Source organism: Rhinolophus hipposideros, assembly GCF_964194185.1.
Source record: "Rhinolophus hipposideros genome assembly, chromosome: 6".
In the NCBI taxonomy this organism is placed as follows: domain Eukaryota; kingdom Metazoa; phylum Chordata; class Mammalia; order Chiroptera; family Rhinolophidae; genus Rhinolophus; species Rhinolophus hipposideros.
Window position 1 is genome coordinate 72,592,830 of NC_138052.1, and position 14,116 is coordinate 72,606,945.

At 33.6% G+C, this 14,116-nt stretch overlaps 1 protein-coding gene across 3 annotated transcripts in view; it reads left to right on the top strand.

The window, feature by feature from the left end:
* Positions 1–14,116, top strand: part of NBEAL1 (neurobeachin like 1) — a 145,976-nt gene that overhangs the window by 80,764 nt on the left and 51,096 nt on the right. For all 3 annotated transcript variants that reach the window (XM_081051454.1, XM_081051453.1, XM_081051455.1), the window contains 7 exons: positions 258–833; positions 1,187–1,362; positions 2,091–2,244; positions 3,154–3,282; positions 7,639–7,944; positions 8,228–8,377; positions 10,687–10,844. In XM_081051454.1, coding sequence (XP_080907580.1) covers positions 258–833; positions 1,187–1,362; positions 2,091–2,244; positions 3,154–3,282; positions 7,639–7,944; positions 8,228–8,377; positions 10,687–10,844 — 1,649 coding nt within the window. The remainder of the gene's footprint in view (positions 1–257; positions 834–1,186; positions 1,363–2,090; positions 2,245–3,153; positions 3,283–7,638; positions 7,945–8,227; positions 8,378–10,686; positions 10,845–14,116) is intronic.

Genomic DNA, 14,116 nt, shown 5'->3' on the forward strand with positions numbered 1-14,116 from the left:
TTCCTTTTTTATCTTTTAGCAAATATTGGAGTACATCCTTACTCTGCACAATGAGTTTTATGCAGATTAATTACAAACACAATGTCTGCTCTCCTAATAGTTTCTAATCTAGTTAAGAATGTAATCTTTTGAAAGTATACCCTCTGAAAGTTTCTTATTAAGTTCCTTTGTCAGTAAAATAAATGAAAATAAGTTATTTTTGATGTAAAGCACTGTGTACTTTTTGACAAATGTTTGTGTTCTTAATCTCCTTGCAGATTTTACAGATTTTACAGTCCCAGCCAGATGCAGCACATCAAATATCTCAACAAGTAGGTTGGCAAGACACTTTAGTTAGGCTTTTTTTAAAAGCAGACTTTGAAAATGGAAATACTGTTCATAAGCACAATAGGGCTGTCTTAGTGAAAGACAATGATAAAAATATATCAGCTGAAGACACTAAGAGGAGCTTCGATGAAAAGACAGATGATGAAAAAATCAACTCTTTTGCCTCAGCTAACGTTTCTTCAGATCAGTGGAGCTTGGAGGATAGACACTCTCTAGATTCAAATATACCATTATTTCAAGAAGATAGCTCTGTGGGAGAATTGTCTTTCAAATCAGAAAATCAAGAAGAATTCTGGCACAATAACCCTTCACATTTGAGTTTAGATCTGAGTGGAATTGACTCATGTGAACTGAGTGATAGTGGAAGTCAAATGCCGGACAGCTTGCCTAGCACGCCTTCTCCAATAGAGTCTACTAAATCATTTTCTGTGCAGTCTGACAAAGAAAGCAGCATCACAAGTGATACGGGCTTTAGTGATGACTTCTCTTTAGTTGAAAGCCAAGAGGTAAAGCATTTATTTGTCCTAAAAAGTCCAAAAAAGCTGTTTTTATATATCTGTTACATACTTCTAATCCTTAAAAATGTGTAATCGTTAACAATTATTATATTCATGTTCTTAGTGTCATAATCTAAGATGTTAGAAGCCTATAAGTTACTAAATTATGAATGTCTTGCAAGCAAAGGCAATGTTTTATTCATCTTAGTATCTCTAGGACCTACTTAATAAAGTTCCAGGTTCATCCAGACACTTGAATAACGTGTTCAAGGATTACAATCAGTATATGTGATCGATCTTACTATTATGTGCTTTTAACAGTCTCCCTCCAGTGATTTAATATTACTTTATATTTTTTATAGAAATGTGAGGAGGAGCTTCTTCAGTTACTGACAGATATTTTGAACTATATAATGTGTAAAGGACTAGAAAAGTCTGATGATGATACCTGGATTGAACGAGGACAAGTGTTTTCGGCACTAACTAAATCAGGAATATCCAGTGAGCTACTTCGACCATCAGATGAGATAAAACAAATGTAAGTATTCACTTGATGACTTCTCTCCTTTTGGAGTGGGCAGGAGTCTAAAATAGTATTTGTTATTAAACATTCAGTGTTCACTGGGTATAGAGAAAGAAAAGGAGATTTAAATTTTAAATTAATTTGGGTTTTAAGTGATTACATATTCTTTGTTGTTTAAATTGTTTTCTGCAGTATCTATGCACTTGGTCTGTTATGTTTTACAGTCTTGTCCAAATTTCAGTGTTTTCATGCTAAGGGAATGGAATAATGTTTTCATGAAAATTACTTTTCTAAAGCATTGAGTTCCCTATATATGATAGAACACTGTAATAATGGCACACTAGGAAAGAATTACTTCTTTGTTTTTCTACAGAGTTAGACCCACTGTAAGGCATAATAAAGCTTTCTTTTCTAACCTTTCCAATTTCAGCTTTAAAGAAACTTTTAAGTTATGTAATGGAGACTGGAATGTGAATTATTTTCATAATTTTTTTATAGTCAACAGGTATATTAAAAATAGATACTCCAAATGTTGCTTCATATTTATAAAATTCTATAAAAAAAAGAGTAAAAATAAATAAATAAATTAAATTAAATTCTATCCAAATGTTTTATGATACCTGTCAGTGAGGGTGTATCTTTGGAGATACAATCCTATTAATAAATAACTGGGTTGTTTTTTTCCTATCCTACTTTTATTCCAAACTTAAAATGATTTTAAGAGGACTTTATTTTACATTTAGTTTGCTACAGAAGATGTTAGAATGGGCAGTCACAGAAAACAGAGAAGCAAAAACTAATCCCGTAACTGCTGAAAATGCATTCCGACTCATGCTGATCATACAGGACTTTCTGCAGTCAGAGGGTCTAGTGAATTCAAACATGTGGACTGAGAAGGTGCAGTAACATCTCTTTGAAATTATTTCTTTGGCAGTAAAAGACTTTATTTAATAAAGAAAGAAATTCTGTACCACCTTTTTTCAAATATATATATATATATATATATAGAGAGAGAGAGAGAGAGAGAGAGCGAGAAAGCTATATCTATATATCTATATTTTCTTTTTTATTAAACTTATTGGGGTGACATTGGTTAATAAAATTATATAGGTTTTAAGTGTACAGTTCTATAATACATCATCTATATGTTGCGTTGTGTGTTCACCACCCAGAGTCAGTTCTCCTTTCTCCTTCCATCACCATGTATTTAACCCCTTTTACCCTCTTTTACCCCCCTCTCCCCTCGTACCCTCTGGTAACCACTTAAACTGTTTTCTGTGCTTTTGAGTTTTTGCTTGTTTGTTTGTCTTGTTCGTTTCTGGCTTTCAGTTTTATATCCCGCATATGAATGAAATCATATGTTTCTCAATTTTGTGTGTCGGACTTATTTCACTTAGCCTGATAATCTGAAGATCTATCCATGTTGTTGCAAACGGCAATATTTCATCTTATGCCTAAGTAATATTCCACTGTGTATATATAGATATATATATATATCTATATATACACCACATCTTTATCCAATCATCTATTGAAGGACACTTTGGTTGTTTCCATGTCTTCGCCACTGTGACTAATGCTGCAAGGAACATAGCTGAGCACTAATATTTAATCAGATGCAGTAAACCATGGATAAGATGTGATAGTCACAGATTTTGTTAGCTATTACTAGGATCATTCTTTTGGCTTTTAACAGCTGTACACTGAACTAGTTTTGAAATATTTATAATTTGTATTACTGTGGGGAAAACTCATCATCAGTAGATTAAAGAACTGATTTCTTTTTTAATGTTTCTTTTGTGATAGCTTTTAGAGGATATGATGATGCTCTTCGACTGTCTGTCAGTTTGGTATTCAGAAGGCCCAGTATGGGTAAAACTCTCTCAAATGCAAATCCAGTTGCTTCTAGGATTTATTGGAAGGGGTAATTTACAGGTTTGTCAATTCTTTTATATTATTTTCTATACTTGCATGCAGCATAGAAATTATTTGTGTGATAACTAAATGATAATAAGTTTTCAGTATTGTAATTTTTTTATTAGTTCGAAAAATATCTACGAATTCACTCTAGTTTCAGTTTTGTGAGATTAGAAAGAAGCTTAAGAGGCAGGTATTTATTTCTTCCTGATATTTATGACTCAGTATAATTTTAAAATTTCCTTTTAAAGAATTTATAGATAGCTTATATTAGAAGGCATTACTCATATCATCTATATTTAATGCAGCGAGGAACTATCCTGCTTGCATAGACTATTTATACATGTGCAGTTTAGGGCTTGCATTTGTAGGAAAATTATTTTTCAAGTTATTTCTTTCAGAATCTTGTTTTGTTACTTTACTAATTTACTAATCAAATTTTACATTCTATTTTATATTTATTTATTCATCAAACACTGAATACCAAAAAAATATTAGCATTATGCTAGGTTTCCAAGATAAAGAGAAACAAAATATGGACCCAAGGAATATTTATTATTTCTATTTTAAATTAAAAAAAAACTTTTTTTTAAATAATTTCTTAGGAGAGTTTAATTTGTTTTTTTAAATTTTATTGGGGAACAGTGTGTTTCTCCAGGGCCCATCAGCTCTAAGTCTTATCCTTCAATCTAGTTGTGGAGGGCACAGCTCAGCTCCAAGTCCAGTTGCTGTTTTCAATCTTTAGTTGCAGGGGGCGCAGCCCACCATCCCATGTAGGAATTGAACCAGCAACCTTGTTGCTAAGAGCTCACACTCTAACCAACTGAGCCATCAGGCCGCCCCTCCGGAAGCTCATTGTCTTCTATCTAGTTGCGGAGGGCGCAGCTCACTGGCCCATGGGTGAATCAGACTGGCAACCCTGTTGTTCAGAGCTCACGCTCTAACCAACTGAGCCATCTGGCCACCCAAAATTAAAAAATTTTAAGGATGGAAAAGTTCCATGTGAATTTTAGTCTATTCTCATTATATTTACATTGGATACTTAAGATTACTGGGCTTGGATTAGTCATGTATCCCTTAGCTATTTACCTGGTTCTTTTTATTTTCCTTTGATAATGGAATTTTAAGTACTTTGGGTTAAGGGGCTCTGGGTGAAAATGGTTTCTAATATACATAAACTTGCTATAATGTTGATAAAAGCCTAAAGAGTTTAAAATTCCATAAGGTTGCTCTATTTTGAAAAGGTCATCCTCTTCAACAGATATTCTTTTTCTAATTGTAAAAGTAACACATGCTCTTTGTGGAAAATACCCAAAAACATAAAGAAAAAATAACTCATTCGTCATCTCATAGCTTAAAAGAAAATTACAATATTTTAGTATTTTTTTCTATGCATATATTTTTTCAGATGATTGAAATCGTATATTTTGATGATTTTGTGTTCTTTTTCTTTCTCACAATTATATCAAAGTCATTTCCCCATGTTACTAACTTTTTAAAGACAATTTTTTGAGAATCTTATAAGTAACACATGTTCGTTATAGAAAACATGGAAAATGCTGAAAAGCTGTTAAACAAGAAAATGGGCATTGTGGTTCATGGATGGTGGACGATTGAATTGTACAGCCTTTTAAATGCAATTTGAAGATATATAAGCTAAGAACTTTAAAAGAAATTATTATACTCCTCATTTAGTAATTTTACTCTAAAGTTAAGGTAGTACACAGATGTTCATTGTCGCACTCCTCTACCTAGAAAGAGAATGAGGTTTTTTGGCTTTTTCATTAACATTAGCCTGATGGCTATTAAAACAATTGCAGTCAGCGGGCTGGGTAGTTATTTATTTTTTATTTTAGATATTGGGACTCTATTTTGTCCCACTCATAGTCACCCTTGGTGTTTTTCTCTTTGATGAAATTTCACTAAATAAAATGTCTATTTGTTTAATTTGTTCAGCATTAAATATCCAATTCCTGTTCTGTAGTAGGGCTCTCTAAGTACCAGTTAAATGAGCACACACCAACAGATAAGAATGATCCTATCAACCAGTAGTCAGTGATCTAAAACATTTCTCACTAGCTAGTTGTTTAATTTCATTCTGTTAGAAATAAAAGCACATATCTTTGAGGTTGTGCATGTTAAAGCTAGGAAAGGACCCTCTTCCCTTAAAGAGGTTTAAATAGAGCTGCCTACAAAATAAATCTGGCTGGCAAACTTATTTTGTTTGGCACGTGCATATTAGCTTATCACCAGTATTTAAATATTAGGAAGTTTTACATAAACTCCAAGATTTCCCAGGTTGTCTCTAAAGTGGGACTGGGTAGTTCTTTAGATATGCTGTATTGATTTAGATGCAGTATATGGCCTTCATTTTGTCTGGGTCCCAACTCCTCCCATTGTCTTAGCTCCGCCAGTGGTAATTCTCATCACTGGTTGCACGTGGACTAGAGGAGCTTTTATAAATACCTGTGTGGGGCATTGCCATAGTAGTTAAATCAGAAAGGGAGAATTAGGGCATCAGTAATTTTTGTATTTTCTCAGGTGACCCTACTATAGTACTCTTCATGATGGGATGGGGGTATATCATATTTATGTGTGTGTAGTGTGTGTTTGTATCCAAAATTAAGTCAGTGGTCAAGTAAATTATTTTGTATTCATTAAAAATATCTTTATTACTTTCAAATAAACAGTTTATTTAATACCATGATACTAAGTTAAAAGCAAAGCACTGAATGTTGTTTTTTAATAAACAGTATTTTTAAAAACACATAGCAAAGAAACCAGAATATTAGTATTGACAGTTCCTAGATTTTGAGAAGATATATGACTTTTTTTCTTACATTTGTTTGCCTCTGTTAGAATTAATCTCCTTTATTCACAATTGAAGACTAAAGTGAAGGAATTTGGAAACAATCTGAGAAGGTAGAGAAACTTCATTAGTAGAAGCTAAAGTTAAAAGTAGAAAAGTTAAAGTTTTGACCCATCATAGAGATTGTTTCCTCCAATGCTGTTTGCTTCTTAAGGCTTGTGTGGAAACAGTGCCTGAGGTCTCTTCTTTGTTGCCTTGGCTTGCAAAGACCTGTGCATACAGCTCAGACCAGTTTTTGGCACAGATGCATTCTTGAAGTGATGTCAGCTTCTAATACTTTATTTTTTCTCTCTTGCTTTTCTTTATTTTAAAAATAAGATCTAAAATTGGGATATAGAATTAAAGGAGAAGTAGGCATTTTATATCTTTTGTCTTGCTATGGTTTTAAGGCTTAGATCTTTCTCTCGCCTAGACTAAAGGAGGCCCCTTTGTGACCTAATTTGCCTTTGTATGTTGGAGTTTAAGGCCAAAGCTTAATCGTAATACAGAGTTATGTATGTATTTGTGTTTGTATATGGGTTTGTGTCCTGAATATGTGTTTTCCTTGGAAACTTTAAGGGTAATAAGAGTTTTGGTCAAGGACTTGGGTCTACTATGTGTCTGTCCTTTATGTGCCAGAATACTTTTGATTCCAAATAAGAAAAATATCAACTCAAACTAACTTAGTTAAGATTCATTGGTTCATATAATTGAAAATTCCATAGTTAAGATGAGTTTTTAAAGCATGAATCTTCACTCAAGGCTCCAGGTATACTTATTTGCTATTCTCACAGCACTTCAGGTTTGTTTACTGTTCTGTATAATAATAATAATGTCTCCTTCCCAGGAAAGTTCAGGTATGCTTACTGCCAATATAAAAGATTTGGGTTTCCTATGCTCGGGGTTCCTCTTCTGTAATGCAGCCACTGTGTATGCAGGCATTATCAAGTCCTGTTCATCTCTCACCATGGGAATTGCAATTTGGGGAATCACTGTAAATGCTGACACTCTGGCTATTGCTGATGCCGTAGATTTTTGTCTCTGACCCAGGAGTCTCATGTCTTCTGCCAGTATCTATGAAACTATGGTAGGCTAACTTGTTAGCTTGGAGGTAAGGTAAATTCTGAGACCATTCATGGTTCTTGACAGTGATTATATAAATGTTCTGAACTTGCACTAATAAGGCTATCCCTGAATGAATTGTTGTGACAATGACGTGAGTTGACTGAAAAATGAGTTACCCAAACTAGTCATTGTGGCAAGGGGTTGACACATTGTTAGGCTTATTTATAACTTTTAGGACCCATTGGAATTAGAGATGGAATCATCCCCCTATCCTTGCCGACTGTAAGAAAGAGTGAGATGAATGTTGGGGTGATTAATTATCTACCATAACTTTTCTGTATATTTCAAATTAAACATGTTACTTTTATAATTTGTTTAAAAAAAATTCAAGAAGAGCCAGAGAACTTCTGCTATTACTAAATGTCTGCTTTATTCTGCTCTTTCTCACTTGTTTTCTCCAGGTTTGTGCGATGGCATCAGCTAAGCTAAACACCCTTCTTCAGACCAAAGTGATTGAAAATCAAGAGGAAGCATGTTACATTTTAGGGAAGCTGGAACATGTTCTAAGTCAATCAATCAAGGAACAGACAGAAATCTATTCATTTCTGATTCCCCTTGTCCGCACCCTGGTTTCCAAAATTTATGAGCTTCTTTTCATGGCTTTGCACCTGCCTTCTTTACCTTTTACCAATGGTAGCTCCTCCTTTTTTGAAGATTTTCAAGAATATTGCAGTTCAAATGAATGGCAAGTTTACATTGGAAAATATGTAAGTTTTATCTTTTTAAAAAAATTTTGTAATAAATGAAGAAACAAAAACTTATAGACACAGACAATAGTTTAGTGGTTACCAGAGGGTCGAGGGGAGGCGGGTGGTAGATGAGGGTAAAAGGGATCAAATATATGGTGATGGAAGGAGAACTGACTCTGGGTGGTGAACACACAATGTGATATATAGATGAAGTTTTATCTTTTCAGTGGGATTTTTCTACTAAGTTACTTTTGTAGAAGTATATATTAAATTACATATATATATATATTTTTTTTATAAGATTGTACCTTATATGAAGCAGTATGAAGCCCATACATTTTTTGATGGTCATGAGAACATGGCACTTTACTGGAAGGATTGTTATGAAGCCTTAATGGTGAATATGCATAAAAGAGACCGGGAAGGAGGAGAAAGCAAACTCAAGTTTCAGGTAAAAAATTTTTTTTTTTTTAATTTATTTATTAGTTTCAGGTGTACAAGACAAGGTAATACTTAGACGTTCATCATTTATATCCCTCACACTGTGAACCCCCCTCCCCCCATCCACTATCCCTCCGACCTCACACTGAACCGTCACATTATATATATAAAATTATAGTTGGCATTCATTAATGTTTAGCTTCTGGTGTACAATGCCATGATCAGGTATCCACAGTATCCCTGAGGTGGTCTCCCAAATAGGACGCATGTCCATCGGATACCCAACAAAATCTTTACAACATTATAGAATACCTTCCCCAAATTAATTTTCAAAAAAACCCTGAGGCCATCTTGTGGTTACCAGCTGCTTCCAAATCCCTTCAAGTTTCAGGTAAAAATTGTTAAATGCTTTAAGTATCTAGTTTTTTAATGTTGATTTTAAGGATTTAACATTCAAATAGAGTAATAACAATTCTGAACGTTGAAAACAAATAGTATTTTCTATTGTTTATCTGAAAAGTATTTCAGAATTGGAAGAAAAACATTCATCAGTAACAAAAATTTAATATCAAAATGTTCCATACATAGTGATTATTTAAATAGTTTATTAAGCTGATAGCTATTTCTGAGGAGCCTGGGTATAAATCAGTTCTTAGAGGGAAATTTATAGCATGAAATATTTATATTAGAAAGGAAAAAAGGCCTCAAATTAATAATTTAAGTGTCCATCTTAAGAAACTAGAAAAAGAAATCTAAACTAATCTAGTTTCTAAATAAGAAACTATTAAAGAGTAGCAGTCAGTGAAATTGAAAGCAGAAAAACAATAGAGAAAAATCATTCTAACCAAAATCTAGTTCTTCAAAATACCAGTAAAATTGATAAATTTCTAGCCAGATTGACAAAGCAAAAAAAGAAAAGTGAAAAATCACTAATGCCAGGAATGAAAGGGGAGGTATCACCACTGACTATGCAGACATCAGCATGATACTAAAGGACAACTCAAACCAATCTGTGCGCATTAATAAGATGACGTAAATGCAATGGATCAATTTCTTGACAAATACTAATTTTCAAAAATAATTAGATAGTAAATAGATAACCTGGATAGACTACTATTAAAGAAATTGAGTTTATAGTTAAAAACCTTCCAAAAGGAAAAAACTCAAAGTCCAGGTTGTTTCACTGGCATATGTTACCAAACATTTAATGGAGAAATTAAATGAAAATCTTCAGAAAATAGAAAAGTAGAATCATTTCCCAACTCATTATATGAAGACAATATTACCCTTATATTGAAACCATACAAAAACAGTGCAAGAAAACTGCGTACCTATATCCCTGAGGAACATATGTACAAACAAAATCCAATAGTATATAAAAAAAGTTATACATCACAACCAGGTAGAGTTTATCTTGGGAATATACGTCTGGTTCAACATTTGGTAATTGTATAATGGACCGTATTAATAGACTTATCAAGAAAAACTACATGATCTTATCAGTAAATGCAGAAAAGTATTTGACAAAATTCAACATTCATTTTTTAAGCAAAGCTCTCAGCAAACTAGGAATAGAAAGCTACCTATATTTCTACAAAAGTCCTACAGCTAATTTGATACTTACAGGTGAAAAAAATGACTGCTTTCCTGTAAGATAGAGAACTAGACAGAAATGTCCACTCATCATTTCTAGTCACTATTGCTTCTATAAGTTCTAAGAAATGCAGTAAGAATAGAAAAAGAAATAAAAAGTATTTACGTTGGGAAGGAAGAAATGAAACTGTTTGCAGATAACATGATTATGTAGAAAATTCTAAGGAATCTACGAAAAATTTCCTATAATTAATGAGTTTAGCACCATTGCAGGACACAAGATCAATATACAAAATTTGATCATATTCCTGTGTGTTAAACAATGAACAGTTGTAAACTGAAATTTAAAAAAATACTGTTTACAGTAACTCTTAAAAAAGTGAAATACTTAGATATTGGCTTAACAAAGCATGGGCATGATCCGTATGCTAAAAACTACAAAACACTGATGAAACAAATTAAAGAAGACCTAATAAAAATACATGTGTATTCCTTAATATAGATTTCTTGTTGCTCAGCTATTTTAAGTTTTAAAAGAAAATACAAATGGATTATAGCTAGAATCATAGCATGCTTCATTAAAGAAAAAATAATAGAATAAGAAAATCCTGTTGGTTACCAGCTTCTTTATTTTACTACATGATTTTATTGGGTCAAAGTTTTAAAATTTAAAATATATCTGTAAATGTATAATTCAGTGACATTATTTATTGTTGTTTCTTTCAGGAGTTTTTTGTGGAGCCCTTTAATCGAAAAGCACGCCAAGAGAACTTGAGGTATAATAATATGCTTAAACAACTTAGCAGTCAACAGTTAGCCACTCTGAGACGCTGGAAGGCAGTACAGCTTTATCTTACATGTGAAAGGGGACCTTGGGCTGAAAGGTAGAAGTATATCATTTATTAAATACTCCTTTTTTTCTTTAGAACTCTGGTTTAGAACTTCTTAAGCCAATGGCTTCTCCAATCCAATAAAAAAAAAAATCAGTATATTAAAGAATGAGAGGTGGGAGAAATGGGTAAAGGGGGGATACCTTTATGTTTTCTTGAAAATGAATCATGAAGTTGTACATCTTTTCCCTGGAATATTATGCCTTCATTAGAATTAGGCTTACAGTTTTTAAAGACATGGAAGAATGCTAATGCAATCATATTAAATTTTTAGAAAGATTCAAAATACTATGTAGGATATCATCAAGGTATATAAAAAGCAGAGATTAAGATAAAGAAACACACTTAACTGTTACCTGTGATGACCTTTGGAAAACAAACAATGAAAGACAAAAATTATTGGCAGAGATTATAATCACGAACCACATATTCATTCAGCTGCAAAATGAATGTTACAAAGCATATGAATTTTAAAATTCAAGTGAAACTGAATTCTTTTCATATTTTGGATACTAATCCCTTGTCAGATATATTATTTGCGAATATCTTCTCGGATTCAGTAGGTTGTCTTTCGTTTTGTTGATGGTTTCCTTCACTGTGCAAACACTTTTTAATTTGATGTAGTCCCATTTGTTTATTTTTGCTTTTGTTTCCTTTGCCCAAGGAGATATATCCAAACAGATACTGCTAAGAGCGATGTTTTCTTCTAGGAGTTTTATGGTTTTGAGTCTTACATTTAAGTCTCTGTCCATTTTGAGTTTATTTTTGTATATGGTATAAGAAAGTGGTCCAATTTCATTTTTTTGCATTTTTTCCCCAACGCTGCTTATTGAACAGATTGTCGTTACCCCATTATATATCCTTGTCTCCTTTGTGGTAGATTAATTGACCGTATAAGCAAGGGTTTATTTCTGGGCTATTTCATTGATCTATATTTCTGTTTTTATGCAAGTACCTTGCTGTTTTGATTATTGTAGCTTTATAATGTATTTGACACCAGAGAGAGTGATACCTCCCACTTTGTATTTTCTCAACATTTCTTTGGCTATTGAGAGTCTTTTGTGTATCCATGTAAATTGTAGGATTAGCTGTTTTAATTCTGAAAAGAATGATGTTGGCATTTTAATAGGGATTGCATTGAATCTGTGTTTTGTTTTAACTGTAATAGAGAAAAAATAAAATATGTAAGGAACTCATATAACTTAACACCAAAAAAACAAACATGCCAATTAAAAAATGGACAGAGGACCTAAATAGATCTCTCTCCAAACAGTACATACAGATGGCCAACAGATATATGAAAAGATGCTCAATGTCACTAATCATCAGGCAAATGCAAATTAAAACCACAATGAGATACCACCTCACACCTGAGAGAGTGGCTGTCATCAATAAATCAACAAACAAGAAGTGTTGATGAGGATGTGGAGAAAAGGGAACTCTTGTGCACTGTTTGTAGGATTGTAAATTAGTGCAGCCACTATGCAAAACAGTTTTGCAGTTTCCTAAAAAATTAAAAATAGAACTGCCATACAATCCAGCAGTTTTACTTCTGGATGTTTATCCAAAGGAAACAAAATCACTGATTCAAAAAGACATATGCGTCCCTATGTTCATTGCAGCATTACTGGTAATAGCCAAGATATAGAAGCAGCCTAGATGTCTATCAATAGATGAATGGTTAAAGAAGGTGTGGTGTGTGTATATATATATGTATATATATATATATATATATATATATATATATACATATATATATACACATATATATATACATATGTATATGTGTATATAACATTCTATCGTATGTATATATTATATACATATTACATGTAATTATATGTGTATATATTGTATATAATATATATACACAATATTATATTATTCAGCAATATGAAAAAATGAAATCTTGCCATTTGCAACAATGTGGATGGACCTAGAGGCTGTTACGCTAAATAAAATAAGTCATACAGAGACAAATACCATATAATTTCACTTATATGGGGAATCAAAAAAAAACAGAACAAATGAATAAACAAAACAACATAGAAACAGACACCTAGATATAGAGAAGAAGGTGATGGTTGCCAAAGGGGGGAGTTGGGGGGATGGGAATACAAAAATGGTAGAGGGACAAAACATAAAAAAAAAACAGCCTAGTGGCTTGCACAATGAAACATGAAATTCCTCACTGATGGATCGAGTGAAATCACAGGATCTTATTGTTTGTATTAATAAAGTTCCTGTTTTATCACATTCAGATTTTTTTCTTTGACAGTAGTCATTAACTACATATTCTGTGAAGCCATTACAGAATAGGCTACACTATAAGCATAGAAAAGATAAGGTTACAAATGCTACCTGGACTCAGTGCTAGGGTTTTATTTACATATCAATCCTGGGAGATTTTCAGGCACCCCAGGCTATTCTTGGGCCCAGATTGCATATGTGTCCCTGGGACCTATTTGTTGGGAAAAGGACAGTGAGGAAGAAGGTGAACTATAATCTGGGTCTTTTCCTGGCTTTTCTGGGAAACTGAGTTCAGGCAGTGCCAAGGGGAATGATGGTTTTACCCCACAACAAGCTTCAGATTATTTGTGGGTTGTAAGTGTTCCTCTGAGGATGCCAGGTGCAGGGAACTCCTGTTATTTTTGTCTCTCTAGCACCACTAGAGCCCCTCCTTTTGTGAGGAACCCACTCTGATGTAGCCCCTTTCACCCATCTCATCACAAAAGTGTCACAGATTCAAGTCAGGCAATCACTCTTCCTTGAGACCTTGCTGCTGGTGCTGTCAGGGAATATTGTGTCTTTGAGGATCACTAAACTAACAGAACGTGAGTCTCCGGCTGTGGGTGGCCATCTCACCCGTCATTTGGAGGAGCCCGTCTAAAAGGTGGGAGAATGATTCTGGTGGCTTTAGTTAAAAGCCTCTAGACCCAACCAGACCAAATGCACTCCTAGACTTGCAGTCTATGAAAGCTAATAGACATCTTGTGTGCTTATAGCAGTATGAGTTTTGCTTCCTTCACTTACAACCAAATATATAAAATTGACTATTATATCGCAGTACCTGAAAGCTATTTCAGATGAACAGTGAGTGGTATTTCCCAGTGCAAAACTTATTGGAGCTGTCCCTGGACCTGGTGCTGAAGAAGAAACCGTCATGTGGCCTGCATCTTAGCTCCAGCATAAGAAAGAGAAGGTCCATATGGCAGGAGTCACTGGGATGCCCAGCTGCCATGGGAAGTCTACCAGTTGGCTTTCTG